The 17,521-nt window shown below is 42.7% G+C and overlaps 3 protein-coding genes across 3 annotated transcripts; 2 read left to right on the forward strand and 1 right to left on the reverse strand.

The window, feature by feature from the left end:
- Positions 1 to 687: 687 nt before the first annotated feature.
- LOC127341610 (probable glycerol-3-phosphate acyltransferase 2) lies at positions 688 to 3,475 on the reverse strand. The gene is made up of 2 exons (XM_051367469.2): positions 2,739 to 3,475; positions 688 to 1,718 (listed from the first exon to the last, which is right to left on the reverse strand). The coding sequence occupies exons 1-2, from the start codon at positions 3,384 to 3,386 to the stop codon at positions 822 to 824; spliced, it is 1,545 nt and encodes a 514-aa protein (XP_051223429.1). The 5' UTR covers positions 3,387 to 3,475; the 3' UTR covers positions 688 to 821.
- A 1,140-nt stretch (positions 3,476 to 4,615) lies between these two features.
- LOC127341609 (uncharacterized) lies at positions 4,616 to 7,807 on the forward strand. Its single transcript, XM_051367468.2, has 3 exons — positions 4,616 to 4,828; positions 6,689 to 7,561; positions 7,669 to 7,807. The coding sequence occupies exons 1-3, from the start codon at positions 4,807 to 4,809 to the stop codon at positions 7,713 to 7,715; spliced, it is 942 nt and encodes a 313-aa protein (XP_051223428.2). The 5' UTR covers positions 4,616 to 4,806; the 3' UTR covers positions 7,716 to 7,807.
- Positions 7,808 to 13,237: 5,430 nt separating this feature from the next.
- Positions 13,238 to 16,948, forward strand: LOC127341607 (uncharacterized). Its single transcript, XM_051367467.2, has 3 exons — positions 13,238 to 13,395; positions 13,474 to 13,625; positions 16,547 to 16,948. Exons 1-3 carry the CDS (start codon positions 13,308 to 13,310, stop codon positions 16,625 to 16,627), a joined length of 321 nt encoding a protein of 106 aa, XP_051223427.1. The 5' UTR covers positions 13,238 to 13,307; the 3' UTR covers positions 16,628 to 16,948.
- The last annotated feature ends 573 nt before the right edge of the window (positions 16,949 to 17,521 follow it).

Here is a 17,521-nt window from a genome sequence, read left to right on the forward strand (position 1 = left end):
TCCATGACACCAAGTCTCTTCCAAAAATCCTCATGACCATTGCCTAACTCCTTGTGTTTTTGTGTATTTTTTCGTGGCAACGCCCGGGCTCAATGCTTGTTTTGTTATAAAGATTCAAGTATTAATGCTAGAGCAAAAGATTCGAGGACTGAGCTTATTTAGGTTGTCCTGAATTGGCATCGAAATTGATGTCAGATTTAACATTCAGTATTTGTTTATTATCTTGATAACTTTAATAATCAGCGAAATATGAAAGAAAGCAGCATTCGCTCTGGTCGCTGCACTTCTCCTGAGGCTGCTGGTCGCTGCACTTCTCCAGTGGCTGCTGGTCGCATGGAAACCACAAGGATGAGTTGCTCAGTAGGTATGGCTGCTCTAGAGAACAGTTTGAATTTGAAGTTCCATTTCTTCCATACCTATGTAATGTTCTCTATGTTTAGCGCTGCTCTTTTAGGCTATTAATATGTACCTGTCACTATTATCATATTGTAATTCTAGGCATGCATAAAAGATTTGCATTTGTCAAACTTATGCAGGAACAACTAATCAACGCATAACAAGTATACTGACTTATGCTTCTGATTTTTGTACATTCACAGTTTTCTGAATGATCCAACAAAATGTGGTCATACACTCATACCGCTCTAATAGCATGCAATGATCTTAACTGAACTACCAAAGTTACAGGTGCACAACTTAGAAGCAACCTATAAAAATCTTAAATGTTATGTATTACAAACATATGTTATGTTGCGATCAACAGCCATCAATGTGTTATGTTCACAATTTAGAGACTTTTGCGAGTGTAAAATTTAGAGACTTTACTCCTTTGTATCAGCAAACCCTTCATTTCCTGCCAGCCTCAAGTATTTTTCCTTACGGGTGAGCTTGGTGGATTGAAACCCAAGAATCCTACCAATCTCACCCTGCACGATGTTGGCCACCTCGTAACTCTCGCATCTCTTCCCATCAATCACCATCTTGGTTGGCATCTTGTCCATGAACTGAACATCATAAGCCGGGCGTGGGTTCATGAAAAAGTAGAAGTGGTCTAGATACTTGGACTTGCCGGTGGAGGTACCGTGGAACATGCTGGACCAGTTCACCAGTGCGACTGGATAGACCTCATCAACGAGCTCGGCAAACAGATGGCTGAAGCGAAGCAGGTATGGCTCCCGGCATGTGGTCCCCTCAGGGCAGACCACCAAATCCCCCAGCCTCAGTGACTGCTCCATCCTCGTCCGGTCCTCATCTCGGTTTCGGGTCAACCGGACAGTCCTGATCGGTGATATGAGCTCAGTTACACGGCTGACACTGTAAGTGACGGCTGACACCTGCTTGTTCAGCATTGCTGAGATGTAGACCGGGTCGAGAAGTGTGCGATGGTTGCACACGTAAAGATGGCCCTGCGGGCTGGGCTGGGCATGTGGTTCAGAACCTACTTGACCAGTGTGGACTGGTGAGTTGATGACTCGAGTTGTTACACCAATCACTGATCCAATTGCAACGGCAATAGGGTATGGTAGGTTCAGAAAGATTAGTGTTCGGAGCAAGGTGAGGGGCAGGGCAACTGGGAGCCACATGAACATGGCTATGGTGGCTTGAGGGGTAGGCCTAAAGGCCAGCCTGCCATCATGGAAGATCAGGGGCCTTGGGTACTGGTCTCTTGGCAAGGGTGACCATTTTCTCTTTTCTTCTGGTGTCACCAAGTATACTTCCTGCAAATGAGAAGCAAAACTTATATTAGATCTCACATCCCAATGGCTTAAGCTGGACCTATCTGCACTGTAATTTTTTTGCAAATGAAGTCCAACAAGTGTGAATTGACAAAACTGAAGAAACTTCTCAGGGTAGAAGGTAAATTGTTGGTACTAAAATATTTTACTTGTGTCTTGCATATATTGTCTTGCCATGAACTATCCTTTACAGAAATCTTAACTGATTGCACAGCTATTGTGGATGAGACATGCATGAAGTATTTGTATGGTCTTTTCTATTCAAGTTTAGATTTCCAGGCACATATGTTTCCTTTTCTCCATCTCAAGGTAACCCAACTAACTTGTGTAAGTAAGATGTTCCCTTAATGATGTAGGAGGCTAGCTACATTGAGTTAAGGAAGTCAATAGCTGCAAAAATACATATGTCCTGTTGTCCTTCGGCATAACACCTGTGATAGTGATGCTTAACTGCATGTTATGTGGTTTTGAGCCTGTAGAGTGGAATGACTACCCTGAGATCTAGGATGATTTATTTATAGTCCATGTGGTGAACTAGGCAGCTAGTTTCATATATTTAGTAACATATATAATTTCTGCAGATCTAGGATGCTGTGTGCTGTGTACATATGGGTATACATGTGTACAAATCATGTCTACACATGGTGGGTATATGTATTCATAACTGATTTCGAAAATGTTCAAAACTGTAAGAGTAACACACATATGTTCAGTAACCAGTATGATGTAAAACCTATATAGCTTTGTGAAATGGGATAGCTTGTGGATGGTTATTTCATGGAAAGTATCAGCAATGAAACACCTTTCAGCTTCAAGTGATACTAGTTCACCACATAATTGTTTCATAGATCAGCCACAGTGTTCAACTAATCAAGTAACACTCGAATGGACTAATTGGTATTTTGCTACAAAAATTATCTCATGGATGAAGGAAAAAGTGGGTAAAAGACACGATGCAGTATATTTCAGTAAGATAAATGATATCCACTCATAGTATCTAACCTTGCACCAAGAGAAAAGCTGGTGATGATCATAACCAAAATAGCTTGAGCTGCATCCCAACCCTATCATCTCTGTTTCGTCGAACTTTGCCTGCTCTAGCCTTCCTTCACTCTCCTTTTCCAATAAACCAACATAACGCCCTTTTATCATCTTCACCTCCCTTCCCACCACCACTTCCAACCCCATATACTCCTTAAGAAATGGTTCCACCATTATCCTTGGTAACAGGCTACAAACCCCAGCCACCCTCTTCATCCCTCTCAGCACTTCAAATCCTTCCCTTCCCACATCCTCTAGGAAATACTTTGGCAACGTTGCCCTTGCAACCCTAGCCACCTTCTCTTCGCTTAACCCCATGAAGCACACGATGATCATGATCTGTAATTCTACTTCTTGTGGCAGACAAGATAGCAAAGGGTAGAGGCATAGTAGGATGAGGCCTCTTAGGAAACTACCTGCCTCTATTGCAACAAGCATGAAATAAGGAAAGATAGATGGAGACCTCAGCAGACTTCCTTCTACATCTAGGATTAGAGTTTTGTTCTGGAGGTGTTCATCATCTTGTGGAGTCTGCAAGGATGTGAGGATGATCTCAGGATAGGTAGATATGCCGCTGGAGCTTTGCCGGTGATGGTGCTGGCCTAGCATTGAACCCCAGAGAATTATGTATGCTGTGTTGGTTCAAGCTAGTTTATTTGATGCAGATTGTAAGGTGCAACTGTAAGAGGCGTCACATATATATGCAGCTAAAGCTTACAGCTGGATGGTGAAATGGGCATATACAATTATTGCAAGAAAAGTAAGTTCTGATCCCAGATTAGTCACACCTTCTGACTCGGCTTAACACTCTAAATTTTGCTGCTTCACACCAGATCTCAAAATGAACCAGGATTACTTGAGCCTTACTCACCAGGTAAGGACATTGATTTGCTGACGATAGTAATCATATATATGTATGTTGACCACCTACCCTGTTTAGGATAAGAAAAAAGTGTTAAGCAACTGACCGTGATTTTTCACCTGAACGATGCATGTTAAGGTCACTGTCTCTACGTGTGTAGCTGTATATGATATGATGTATTTATGTACTTTTGAGTTCCCAGAGAGTTGTAACTGTTGATCTAGCTTTTTTCTGTATTGTGCACAGTTCATTTTTGCCGATTCGTTGATGCATCATGCGTGAGTTTTTTGCTATTGATGTGATTTGACCTCACGTCCCATACATAATCCATGCCTCAGTATGCAAATGTCATTTTGGCATGCTCACAAGTCACATGATCTGACTGTAGTCAATGCATATCTTTGTTCATTACAGGTGAGATTATAACAAAATGAAAAAGTAATGTGTTTGGTGCAGGCTTGACCTCTTCATTGTTTCAACCCTGGAAGAAACCTAGTTGAGGACGACCTCTCACCTAAAAGCTAGAGCAATCGAGGTACGTATCCGCAGGTCATTGATTCAACATTGTCTCTCTATTTGCTTTTAACGTCATGGGTTCACCATGTAATTTAATTATTTTCTCTTCAAGGCAGAGTTAAAATATGAATCGTTGGTAAGGGTGCAAGTGGGGAGGGGCAGCTGTTGTCTGTAAAGGTGCAAACACAGCCCGGTAAACGCAGCTGGAACGACCGTGTTAGGGGAAGCGGTTCACACGGTCCGCCTGAGCTTCAGAGTCACGCTAACAATCCATGGCAATGGCATGCCTTGTTGGATATTTTGGTGATCTAGGCTGCTCTCCTAGGTCAGATCTTTTTGGGTTGCTACAGTAGGACGGTGCTACAGTAGGGTGGTGCTACAGTAAATGGTCACCTATCCTTATGTGTTGTCTTGATCGGAGACATCGATTTTGATCCAACGGTGCTGGTTCCCCTAGTGCATAGTGCTAAACATATAAAAGGGGTCAAATGACCTAGAAGAGGAGAGGTGGAAGATGGCTGCTGCTCTCTGCCTTCTCTCTTACACACTCTCTCTCAAGAACAAGCCACCGATCAGGCTAGCACTAAAGCACTAGGAAGAACCTAGCACAAATTGCTCCATCCTGGTGTGAGCAATTAAACAAGAGGAGGCATGGCATCATCTTCAGACCAAGGTATTTCTGATCTTATTCTTTTGTGGCTCAAACTAGAGCTAGTTGATCCTGCTGGATCCAACAATGGTATCAGAGCATCTAGCTCTTAAGTTTGAGCCCACTTATGTTAAGATTCATGCTTGATTTATCAAGCCAAGATCAAGATCAAGGGCATATGCCCAAGTTGCTTCTGTGAAAGTATTTTATGCTTATGTTTAAAGGCTGTTCTTCCTGGTTATTAATCATGCCTTAAGTTTAAGCCCTGTTTTCTCAAACTCCAAGCCCTAACAGACTATGTGACACTCCAGGGTTTCAATTTGAGCTATTAACTAAAGGAATTAAAGCTCTTATGTTAAATTCCTATTTTTTCCAGAAACCCTAGAAATGTTGTCCTCTTTTCCCCTCCTCAATTATGAGCTTCTGGTTTAAGATTGATTAAGATTTAAAGGGGAAATAAGTTAATTATGCACAAATCTTGATGATTTTCCCCAATCCGGAACCCTAACATGATGAAAATTTCCCCTGTTTTGATGCACATGGTTTCGGTCAAGCATGAATTGAAGTGGGGATTGGTTGATTTGATGCCGTAATCAACCCTAAAGCAAAATCCCCAAAATTACCGAAACCCTAAATTATGAAATTCCCCATTTTTGGAGGAACCCTAACCCTAATTCAAGATTAAAAAGCGGACGATTACCTTATGGGCCTCGTCGTCGTCGCTGGCCACGGCGGCGTCGGAGCCATTCTCTAATGTTGGCAGGTGTGCTCGGGTTCAAACCCGAGCGGCCTCGCCATCCGCTGCACCGGCCGGCAGCTCGTCTCTACGTGCGCTTGTCGCCTTGGAGCTCGCAGCCGTCCGGAGAATGGTGAGGGAGGTCGCCGTCGCGGACGCCCGCACGCGCGCCTGCCTCGCACGGAGGCGCCGCCCAGAGCCGCTCGACGGAGCTGCGCGCTGGCCAAAGCTGCACGCAACTCCGGCGAGAGGGCCTGGGTGACGCCGAGTCTTCTTCCCCGTCGTGTGGTGCTCGCCGTCGCCGCCTCTTGGTCGCTCGGCGTCGCCATCGCTATCGGGAGAGGAGAGGAGGAAGAAAGAAAGGGGGCTAAGGTTTTTTTTTTTTTTTCGCCGGGAGCCGGGCGACGGTGAGCTGGTTTTGTTCCAGCTGCGGTCGTTCCTGGCCGTCGGATCGCATCCGACGGTTCAGGTCGTCCAGGCGTGTTGCTAATGGGCTGTGGCCCAAGAGGGGATCAGGGGGAGCTAAGTGCTGGGCCGGGCCAATTTTGGCCCAGTTCAGCAGGATTATTATGCTAATAATAATAATAATAATAATAAAAAATTAGGGCTGAAATAAATATCTTTTCAGGGCTATTTTTTCTGGATAAATTGATTATGCTTATTATGTTTATTTTAGGCCACAATTTTAATTGTCATGCTTAGTTAATTTACATGTTGATATTACTTTTATTATTTAGTTTATTTATGATTAATGAATTATGGTGATATTTATCACTATAATTTTTATGTGATAATGCTTTCGCTGCAAAATAAAGTTTATGGATCCTCAAATAAAGTGTGGTTTTATGCCTTGTCATTCTGACCAAAGTTGTTTGACGGGCATTTTAACTGCAAAATTCTTTTATTGGTCTGTTTCACTTCTGGCCAAAGCTGATGTGAACCGGGTCGGTAAAAGAAAATAATGAATGAGGATCATTAATGTATGGCTTCTATTTATCAATTTGGCCAAAGCTAATTGATGAATATTTGTCCACAAAATTTTGTTGTTCATTTTCATCTCTGGCCAAAGCTGATTTGAATTTGATCAATAAAATTTAATGATGATTATGATGATGCTTACTAAAGCATTTTGAATTTTTCTTTTGCAGCAACTAATGTCTCTAATATTGCTGGAATGCTAAATGGCATCGAACAGCTAAATGGCAGCAATTATGTCACGTGGAAGGAGAAGCTTGAGATCACTATGGCCTTACTCAATATTCATTATGCTCTCCTTAATGATCCTCCTGAGGTGCCTAAAGAAAATAATGAAAATTATGAAGCCCTCAAGAAGGAATATGACATTATTAAGGCTAAGTGGGATGACTCTAATCGTAAGTGCCTTATGATGATAAAGGGCTCCATTACACAGAGTATGAGGGGAGCCCTTCCTGATTGTGAGACAGCAAAAGGGTACTTTGCAAAAATTGAGCATCAATTTAAAGGGTCTTCTAAAGTTTATGCAACAAGTCTTATCAGAAGGCTAATTGATGAAAAATATGATCCCACTGGAAGTCTTCGAGAGCATATTATGAAAAAGTGCAACATGGCCGCCAAACTAAAGTCAATGGAGATGGAAATCTCTAATGGTTTCCTCGTCCATTTTATTATGTCATCTTTGCCTCCCCAATTTGATCCATTTATGATCAACTATAATGCGATGGATGTTAAATGGGAGATTGATGAAATGATGGCGCGATGTGTGCAAGAAGAAGAAAGGCTTAAGGCTGACAGAATTGATCATGTTAATCAGTTTGGTCATTCACAAAAGAAGAAGTATAGAAAATTTGTGAATGAATATGTGAAGCCCAAGCCTTATAAGTTCAAGGAAAAAGGCCAATCCTCAAAAGGTTCACAGCAAAAGAAGCCAGAAAAAGCGCCTAATGCTGAAGGAAATAATTCCAATGCTTGCCACTTTTGTGGAAAAGGTGGGCATAGGCGAAAGGATTGTTTTGGCTTCAAGAGATGGCTCAAAGAAAGAGGTACCGACACTATTACTGTTGTTGAAGAATCCCTTTATGTTAATTATGCCACCAATACTTGGTGGATTGATTCAGGTGCAACAATTCATGTTGTAAATTCGTTGCAGGGATTCAATATGAGGAAGACCCTAAAAAGAGGGGAAAGAACAATTAGAGTTGCTAATGGTGTTGAAGCTTATGCCGAGGCGATTGGAGACTTCACTCTTACACTTCATGGCGGTTTTAAGATTCAGCTAAATAATGTTCTTTATGTACCCTCGATGAAACGGAATTTAGTTTCCGTCTCATGTTTAGATGATGATAGTTATGATTGTCATTTTGGGAATAAGCAATGTATAATTATGTATGACAATAATAATGTTGGTCTTGCCTGTCGACAAGACAAACTTTATGTAATTTCCCTTTGTGATGATATAAATAATGTGGATTCTACCTCAAATATAAATGTCGGTACCAAACGCAAACGTAATGATAATGAGACTTCTTCGAAATTATGGCACTACCGTTTAGGCCATATTTCGAGGGGGAGGATTGAGCGTCTCATTAAAGATCAAGTTCTTCCTTCTCTTGATTTTTCCGATGCGGATGTTGATCATTGTATCGATTGCATCAAAGGAAAATATGCCAAGAAAATTAAGAAAGGTGCAAACCGAAGCACGGGAGTTTTGGAATTAATTCATACGGATATATGTGGTCCGTTTAATGTGAGATCGGTGGACGGTTATAATTCATTCATAACGTTCACTGATGACTTCTCCCGTTATGGATATTTTTATCAAATTAAAGAAAAATCAGAGGCATTAGACAAGTTCAAGATTTTCAAAGCTGAGGTTGAAAATCAGTGCAATAAAAGAATTAAAGTTGTAAGATCTGATCGTGGTGGTGAATACTACGGCAGACATGCAACTTATGGTCAAATTCCTGGACCATTTGCAAAATTCTTACAGGAAAATGGCATTGTCGCCCAATACTCAGCACCGGGTGAACCTCAGCAAAACGGGGTGGCTGAAAGGAGAAACCGCACACTTATGGATATGGTGCGGAGTATGTTAAGCCACTCCACTTTACCGGTGAATTTATGGATGGAAGCCCTTAAAACAGCAGCACATATTCTTAACAGGGTTCCCAGTAAATCGGTGCCCAAAACACCGTATGAATTATGGACTGGGAAAAAGCCAACCCTGAATTATTTTCATGTATGGGGCTGTCCTGCTGAAGCAAGGATTTTTAATCCGGTTATGGGAAAATTAGACCCCAAGACAGTCAGTTGCCATTTTATTGGTTATCCTGACAAATCTAAAGCATATCGATTTTATTGTCCAAATCAGACAACGAAATTTGTTGAAACAAGACACGCTGTGTTCTTGGAAAGTGATATGATGAGGGGGAGCATGACTCCCAGAGAAATAGTCTTGGAGGAAAAACAGGAATATGTCCCGATGCCTGTAATCCAAGAGCCAGTGTTTCCAGTACATACTGAGACTGCACCTCAAGTTTCAGCTCCTGTAGCTGATGGTGCTCGCAAAACTGGACAACAAAAGGACCAAGGACAGCAATTACGAGTGTATTCAAGAAGGCAACGTGCTGCTAATGCAACACCTGCTGATACACCGGCGACTGTTCCAGATGTCACATCTAATGATGCTCTTATTGAAAATAATCAGCAGTCTCAAACTGTTATTAATGTGCCGAATAATGAGTCTCTTAGAAGGTCACAGCGGGCTAGAAAGCCTGCTATTCCTGATGATTATCTCACCTACATGAGTGAGGATACAAATGAGCCAGTGTTGGATAATGATCCCACCTCATTTAAGGAGGCTATGGAAAGTGAATATTCGTCTAAATGGCTTGATGCTATGAAAGATGAAATGAAGTCCATGAGCACCAATGATGTATGGGACTTAGTAGAAATCCCTGAAGGAGCCAAAACAGTTGGATGCAAATGGGTCTATAAGACCAAACGTGACTCCAAGGGTGATATCGAAAGGTTTAAAGCAAGGCTTGTGGCAAAAGGATTCACTCAAAGAGAAGGGATTGATTATAATGAAACTTTTTCACCCGTCTCTTCGAAGGATTCATTCAGAATAATTATGGCACTCGTGGCTCATTATGATTTAGAGCTACATCAGATGGATGTCAAAACGGCATTTCTAAATGGTGACTTACGCGAAGATGTTTACATGGCACAACCGGAAGGTTTTGTTATGGAAGAAAATAAACATTTAGGATGTCATCTGAAGAAATCCATCTATGGTTTGAAACAAGCATCAAGAGAGTGGTATCTCAAATTTGATCAAGTCATAAAGAAATTTGGCTTTAAGGAAAATAAGAAGGACAATTGTGTTTATGTTAAGTTCAGGGGGAGTAATTTTATCTTCCTGATATTATATGTTGATGACATACTCTTGGCCAGCAGTGATAAAAATATGTTGATGGAGACCAAGAGATTCCTGTCTTCAAAGTTCGATATGAAAGATCTCGGTGAAGCAACTTATGTTTTAGGAATTGAAATTCACCGGGATAGATCCAGAGGGATCTTGGGGCTATCTCAGAGAGCATATATTGAAAAGGTACTGAAAAAGTACAATATGTATAAGTGCTCAGCCTACTTTGCTCCTATTGTTAAGGGCGATAAATTTGGGACTTTCCAGTGCCCAAGAAATAATTATGAATCTGCGCAGATGAAGTCAATTCCTTATGCCTCAATTGTTGGGAGCATTATGTATGCACAAGTGTGCACTCACCCTGATTTAGCTTTTGTGACCGGGATGCTTGGCAGATATCAGTCCAATCCAGGTCTGGATCACTGGAAGGCTGCTAAAAAGGTCTTGCGTTATTTGCAAGGTACTAAAAGCCTCATGCTTACTTATGAGAAATCTGATAACCTCGAAATAGTGGGTTATTTAGATGCTGATTTTGTGGGGTGTGTTGATACTAAGAAATCCACATCAGGTTATATCTTTACCCTTGCAAAAGGAGCTATATCATGGAAAAGCTCAAAGCAAACTGTCACTGCATCGTCGACAATGCAGGCAGAATTTGTAGCATGTTATGAGGCAACCGGGCAGGCGGTATGGTTGAAGAATTTTATCCCGGAACTAAGAGTGATTGACAGCATTTTCAGGCCTCTCACTCTATACTGCGATAATCAACCCGCAGTGATCTATGCGAGTAACAACAAGTCAAGTGCAGCTGGCAAATTTATTGACATTAAGTATCTTGTTGTGAAAGATAGAATCCAGGATCAAACAATAGATATCAAGTACATTAGTACTAAGTTTATGTTAGCGGATCCGCTCACGAAAGGCTTACCACCCAGCGTATTTAGAGAGCATGTTGCCGGCATGGGTTTGGTTGAAAGCTTTTAATCCTGGAGAAGTTGGAACTATTATGGCACCATCTCCCCAAAAAGGGGCTCATTTTGAGATCGGATGGGAACCATAGTCACTTGGTTTAGCAGTACTTAATTGACTGTTGTAACCTATTATCTTGGTGTACCATTTTATCAAAAGATGAGTCTGTAATGTTTATGATGTTTATGTAAAGAATTATGTAAATTAAGTTAATATATGATGTGAATAAAGTTTATGGAGCTCATAAATTAAAGAGGTTCATTTTGATATGAAGTAATGTGCTATAGTCACTAGATTAAATGGTACCTAACAGACCATTATAATCTTTTCGTCCTAGTGCATTATTTTGTTGAAAAAATGAGCTTATAATGATCAGCCTTACGATCAAGGGGGAGAATGTTGGATATTTTGGTGATCTAGGCTGCTCTCCTAGGTCAGATCTTTTTGGGTTGCTACAGTAGGACGGTGCTACAGTAGGGCGGTGGTACAGTAAATGGCCACCTATCCTTATGTGTTGTCTTGATCGGAGACATCGATTTTGATCCAACGGTGCTGGTTCCCCTAGTGCATAGTGCTAAACATATAAAAGGGGTCAAATGACCTAGAAGAGGAGAGGTGGAAGATGGCTGCTGCTCTCTGCCTTCTCTCTTACACTCTCTCTCTCAAGAACAAGCCACCGATCAGGCTAGCACTAAAGCACTAGGAAGAACCTAGCACAAATTGCTCCATCCTGGTGTGAGCAATTAAACAAGAGGAGGCATGGCATCATCTTCAGACCAAGGTATTTCTAATCTTATTCTTTTGTGGCTCAAACTAGAGCTAGTTGATCCTGCTGGATCCAACATGCCTGATAGTCAACAGAATGCATCTCTTCTCTTAGTGTGACCCTATTTGCTCTGCTCCTCACTGTGAAGCATTTGCATTGGCATTTCAGTTTGATTGCCAAATGTTAATAAGACATATTTGATGTGGAATTTTCAGTACTGTTTTATGCTTTTTGTGGGGCAATTTCTGTCTGTCAGAAGTCACCAGTTATTGGTCGTTTTAGATGATGCTAGTGTTTGGCAATCAGTCTCCTCTGTCAGATTGGTTGCATGTAAATTCCGAGATAATGGTGGGAGTTGTGCTGAAACGTCACATTTTCTCTTGCGTTTTCGTTGGGGGTAGAACCAAGAAGCAGAGAGGAAGAGGTTGATATTCTTCCCTTCGTCAGCCTTTCAGTGCAAATGGTTCAAGAAGCATGAATTTGTTGGATTTTGAACGAGGGCTGTAGCATGTAGGAAGCGGTGTTATTCAACAAGGGACCAGTGTGCCTCCCTACCAGCGGTGCCTTTTTCTTGTGTGACGGGACCCGCGCTGTTGTTGGTGGTCAAGTGACAGATCTTGAAATAAATAATTTCTCTACTCTGTTAAAATGTTGGCTAGTGTCAGCGCGTTCACTAATGGCTACACCACACATTGACAGTTAGAATGAGAGCGTGTACGTGGAGTTTGACTGTTTGATTTTGAATGAATATGCAAGATGCATTAGATATTTCAACTATACTGTCATGTTGTAGTTGGTAAGGTCCAAACAAGCCTACCATTGTATCGTGTTGCATGAACCCTAATTCTATCCTTTCTTTCATACAATTTATCTACTTTTATTTCAGCAATTTATCTAATTGACCTATCGATTCCCCTCAAATCTCTGTTCTTGGTGATCCTCTTTCGTCAGCGATCCATCGGGACAAGTGGACAAGTTGTATAAGGTATCGAGCGAGCGATTTCCTAACCAAAATTCTCTCTAGCGGCTTCTTCTCTTGCTATCCAATTTGCGCGTCCCCACCCTCCCTTCCCCAAATCGAGCACAACCACCACCGGATTCGCATCCATGGCAAGCTCGCCCTCGACCTCCCCATTCTTCTTCCCCACCACCGTTTTCCCCCCGCCTCCTCACGCCTTCGGAGCACCTGCACTCGGCTTTTTCCCCAGTCCCGCGTATGAACCCCTACCCCTACCACTACCCCTTCTCCTTTCCTTCCACCACCAGCTACCAACACCTTTTTCCTTTCGGATTCGCTCCCACCTCCGTTGCGTATGCGCTGCCCGCTCCCGTTTTGGCGGTCCCCCCCCCGCTCCCTAATGGCTTCGGAGCACCAGCCATGGTCCCCTTCGGCGCCTTCCACCACTATTAACCCACTACTCCATACCCATACTAGTCTCTGACAATGTCACACTTGCAGCCATCTTTAAAAAAATTCACAAAGTCACACTTGCAAACATTTTTAGAAATCACAAACTCACACCTGCAACAATCCTGGGCCTCTCTTGCTGGCCCAAACGGGCCATCCAAAGTCATAAGCCCATTCAATCCTCAACCCTCGCGTTCCAAACACTCTCTTCTTCCCCCCATGGCTGCCCTCGCCCATGTGCGCCGCCTCCTCCTCCACCCCGGCGCCGGAGCTCCGGCGAGATCCTTCTACGCCCAGCCCTACCAAGGTACGCCTACCTCCCCTCTGATCCCCAAGCCCCTTACTTCGTTTCGCTGAGCAGAGTTCAACTCCTGCGCGCGCGCAGCCAAGGTCGGCGTGGTGGAGTTCCTGAACGGGATCGGGAAGGGCGTGGAGACGCACGCCGCGAAGCTGGAGGAGGCCGTGGGCGGAGATCTCCAGAGGCTGCTCGAGACCCGCACGCTGCGGCTCAAGAAGCTCGGCGTCCCCGTCAAGCACGTGCGTGCCCTCCCTCTTCCAGATAATCCTTCTGATTTACTTCTTGTGGTAGTTTCGTACAAGGCTTTATGTGCTTGCTGGCTATGATAGTTTCCCCCTTCTTTGTGTAAATGGCTAAATGTAGAGTTTGGTTAGGTTTTGTTCTCATTTGTGATGGTTGGATACAAGTCATGGGTCTAGTTTTGTATCAGATGGTTCATGTGTACGTGCAACGACTAGCATCCGATTTTCTGGTTAGATTTGCGCACAAACACAGGGAATTTTCTTCTGTAGGAAACTTGTAACCACTTTGGTTCCTGCCCAACAGTCCAAGCTAAACCCTGAAAATACAGTATTCTCAAAATTCAGTAAATAATCCTCATTTGATAATTCACAGCACTTTGTTTTCTGAAAACTCCACCATACCAGGTTGTATTTTAAGAAGTGTGAAAAATAGTGACGGCCCAACACATACCTGGAACGTAGCATCCCGCAGAAAAGCCTCATATGGACAATCCATATGAGGAACATGAGTTATGCGTTATTACAAAGGATGGAAAATTTCTAACTTGACAATGCCTCCAGAAATAACAAGGCCGTTAATCTGAGAAAATGCACACCCCTCCCCATCCATAAATGTTTTGAGATCCTGCTGTGATTTAATCCATGGATAATTTTTCTTAGTTTGTAGCACTTTGAGAGAAAATTAAATAGATTTGATGCTGAACTGGCTGTAATACATGGGAAAGAACTAAGATTAATTTATCTTGATAAATTATAGGTGGACATGGGCCATAATCCTTCCTTCAACTTCAAGGCTGTTGTTTCCATGGGCATTAACAAGTCATGTACTTGTTCTTTTTATGCATTTAAACTATGTAGGAATCATATTTGGACTTGGAGGATGAGGTGAACACATTTGCAGTCTAATAACTGCATTTGGGTGCAGAACTAACTTACGAAGTAGGTAAAGTCGTCTTTATTGCCTAGAAGTAAAAAAAACTAGTTTCTGAATACCTTTGAGTTAGCTCCTGTTCAATTAGTGGCTAGTGTACTGACGTACGTGGAGTGTCATACTGGTATTTAGGTTTTTCTCAGTGCATTTTCTTGTAGCACGCTATCCTAAGAGTTATAAGATCTTAAGAGACAAATATCCAATGCATTCTCTCTTAAGTGTTGTCTCTTAGAGGACTTCCATTTAATAGCTTTAGGGATCCTAATTGCATGTCAATATTGTTGTCCATTTGTGGTATGGAGGAACATATATTCATCTTTGACACACGCAAGGATATGTTAAATTTGTAATCACAAATTTCTTAATAGAAATTGGTACTTTGATGCCTCCATTCCTAAAAACTCAAAAGGCAGCCTTAAACAAAAGGGATCCAGGGACTATCACCTCAGCCCTGTGTTAGTTCCGAAGTGGTATGTGTCAAGACGGTCATATAAACTGATGTTTTCCTGGCATAGGTTACTGTAGTATGACTTATCCAATTTCATGGCACTTCCTTGCACAGGCTGTAGATTCTTTGAATTGGAATGTACAAAATGAAATTGAAATTCATAGTATACTAGAGCTTTGGCTATTTGACTCTGAGTATTTTCTCTGGGAGAGCGATATCAAAGTTTCTGTTTGCAGTTCCTTGTCTATGCATGCATCTAGTGAAACATACATCTAGTCTTTAGCTTCCATAGTATCAGCTAGACAGGCATGAAACCAATCAGGTTCCAGGTAAAACTACGGGCTATATACCTTGATTGATTTCATATCTGCCACAGCTTATTTTGAGTGCCCATCAGCATACACATGTATAGTACAGTAGCTAGGCTTAATTAGAGAGAATCCAACAAGTGAAAAGAGGCATCGGCTAGCCAGAATCAAAATTTCCACAAGCACTCTGGGATTTAAAACTGCAACAACATTGTCCCAGGAAAGCACATCTGCAGAAGCAAAGCACATATGCAAGAGAAGAACTAAATCTAAAGCACATCTGCAATTATTCATGGCGCAGTTGAGCAGGATCGTCACTCCCACTTGCAGCTACCACTCCATGTCTTGGACTAGTTCATCTCCCTCCGATCATATTCAGAGACCACTACATTGGGTACATGGATCATATCGTTGTCCTCGCACAGGTGGACGTGGCCTGTCGGCAGTGACAACTTCTTTAGGCAGAAGCAGGCTGGCGGCAAGGGGTAGAGCTGGCGCTGACGGCTAGGAAATCGCGGAGGAATGGGCCAGGAGAGGCAGAAGGGATGCGATGAGGGAGGGGGTGGCTTCTTAGGGGAGGCAAGGTAGGGTGCTGGCGCAGGTGATGCAACAGCGAGGCGAGCGGTGGATGGGATGCAGGGAGGGAGCTGGCGCAGAGCTGAGACGGCAGCGACTCAACCGCACTATTCAGTTGTTCACAGTGACAGAAAAAATAAGAAAATAAGGGAGAGAGAAGCTGCACATTGATCATGCTATCTGTGCCAAGAGAGGAGCTAAGAGCTGTATCTGTGCTAACATACAGCTTCCTTCTTTTCATTAACTTGGGAGAGGCCTTAGTCGGTTGTGATGTTTCCTAGGGAGTAGGTAGCTTGTAAATTTACGGATAACATTCAACATGTTCTTATGTCACAAAAATCTTTTAGATATTTCAGTTCCTAGTAATACTTGTAGCAGTGTTCTAGATAGCAGCACTTAGAAGCGCGTGTATGTGCACTAAAAGCATTTCAAATAATCCACATATCCATATTGTAACCCACACAAATTTTCAAAGATGGCTCACAGCTTGTTAATTGCTACTATAAATGGCCACTATAACATTGAATCTGAGTTCAACTGGTAGAGTCCTTACTGTATATGCAATTTCCTTTTTTCATGTGATTAATATACAAGAGAATTATGTTTGTATTCAATTACTGATTTCCCTATTTTGGTTGCTTTTGCCTTGTTGCAGAGGAAGTTGATTTTGAGTTTTGCTCACAAGTACCGTCTTGGACTCTGGAAGCCCCCAGCAGAAGCCAGGAAAGCACAATGAAGTTGGTTTGTTTCTGAAGTGCCCACATCGAAAACTGTGTGCTGATATTGGGTTGAAGCATGTTTTGGGCCACTGAATAGCTGTGTTCATTTTGATGCCAATCAGAATGCTGTTTGATACGCTTTTTCTGCCAATCCAACCAATAACTGGCTCCTCTTGATGGTGATCTTTTGTAGTATTTCTCTTTGCTAAGTTTTGTCTAGAATTTCTCCTTGCTAGAGGAAAGCGTCATCATCACTGTGTCTTGTTATAAAATCAATCATTTGGCTCAAATATTTTGCTTCCCCTGTGGTATAGCAAATCCTATGCCCTTATTGATCATGACAGAACATGAGTATATGTTTTCATCAGTATTTCGTTTGGTCCCAGCAAACGTTTTTTTTATCTCATTGTTGAAACTGCACAAAGAGGATTAACCAGTGAGTTGATGGTGGAGGTAGTTCCCTCCCGCGTGGCTGCGGTGCTGCTACTCGCCTACACCTGTCCCTGCTGCATCCTTTCTCTTCCTCTAGGCCATGTTCTGGTGACCACAGTGAGACGGCGAGGATGACACAAGATCGTGGTGTCGTGTGCTGGTGGGCGGCATGTAAGGTGCAGCACGTCAGAGCATCTGGGGTGGATGGGTTTGGTGGTCGGTAGAAATCCGTGTCGGCATGTCCGACATCGACGTGGCGACTCCTGTGGGTGCCGTATTGCCTTCCTGAAGGGCGTTGGATATACCTTCTCCCCAATCCCTTCCGCGGACCGGGGGAAACCCTAGGACTAGTCCGGGCAGCAGCGGTGTTGTCGTCATTTCCTTGTTGAAGGTGGTCGTTTCCTTGTTGAAGGTACTGCTTTATATGCGGTATTTTGGTGTGCTAGGATTGTGGTGGTACTTCTTCTGATAATGTTCCA

The sequence above is a fragment of the Lolium perenne genome, chromosome 3 (assembly GCF_019359855.2).
Source record: "Lolium perenne isolate Kyuss_39 chromosome 3, Kyuss_2.0, whole genome shotgun sequence".
Lineage (NCBI taxonomy): Eukaryota > Viridiplantae > Streptophyta > Magnoliopsida > Poales > Poaceae > Lolium > Lolium perenne.

Bases quoted from the DNA above. Each gene is read 5' to 3' on its own strand.
- LOC127341607 (XM_051367467.2), top strand. From the start codon at position 13,308: ATGGCTGCCCTCGCCCATGTGCGCCGCCTCCTCCTCCACCCCGGCGCC. The intron at 13,396-13,473 runs GTACGCCTACCT...GCGCGCGCGCAG, and splicing joins CTACGCCCAGCCCTACCAAG to CCAAGGTCGGCGTGGTGGAG. The intron at 13,626-16,546 runs GTGCGTGCCCTC...GCCTTGTTGCAG, and splicing joins TCGGCGTCCCCGTCAAGCAC to AGGAAGTTGATTTTGAGTTT.
- LOC127341609 (XM_051367468.2), top strand. From the start codon at position 4,807: ATGGCATCATCTTCAGACCAAG. The intron at 4,829-6,688 runs GTATTTCTGATC...TTTCTTTTGCAG, and splicing joins GGCATCATCTTCAGACCAAG to CAACTAATGTCTCTAATATT. The intron at 7,562-7,668 runs GTACCGACACTA...AATTCGTTGCAG, and splicing joins GAGATGGCTCAAAGAAAGAG to GGATTCAATATGAGGAAGAC.
- LOC127341610 (XM_051367469.2), bottom strand. From the start codon at position 3,386: ATGCTAGGCCAGCACCATCACCGGCAAAGCTCCAGCGGCATATCTACC. The intron at 1,719-2,738 runs GTTAGATACTAT...TCTCATTTGCAG, and splicing joins AGCTTTTCTCTTGGTGCAAG to GAAGTATACTTGGTGACACC.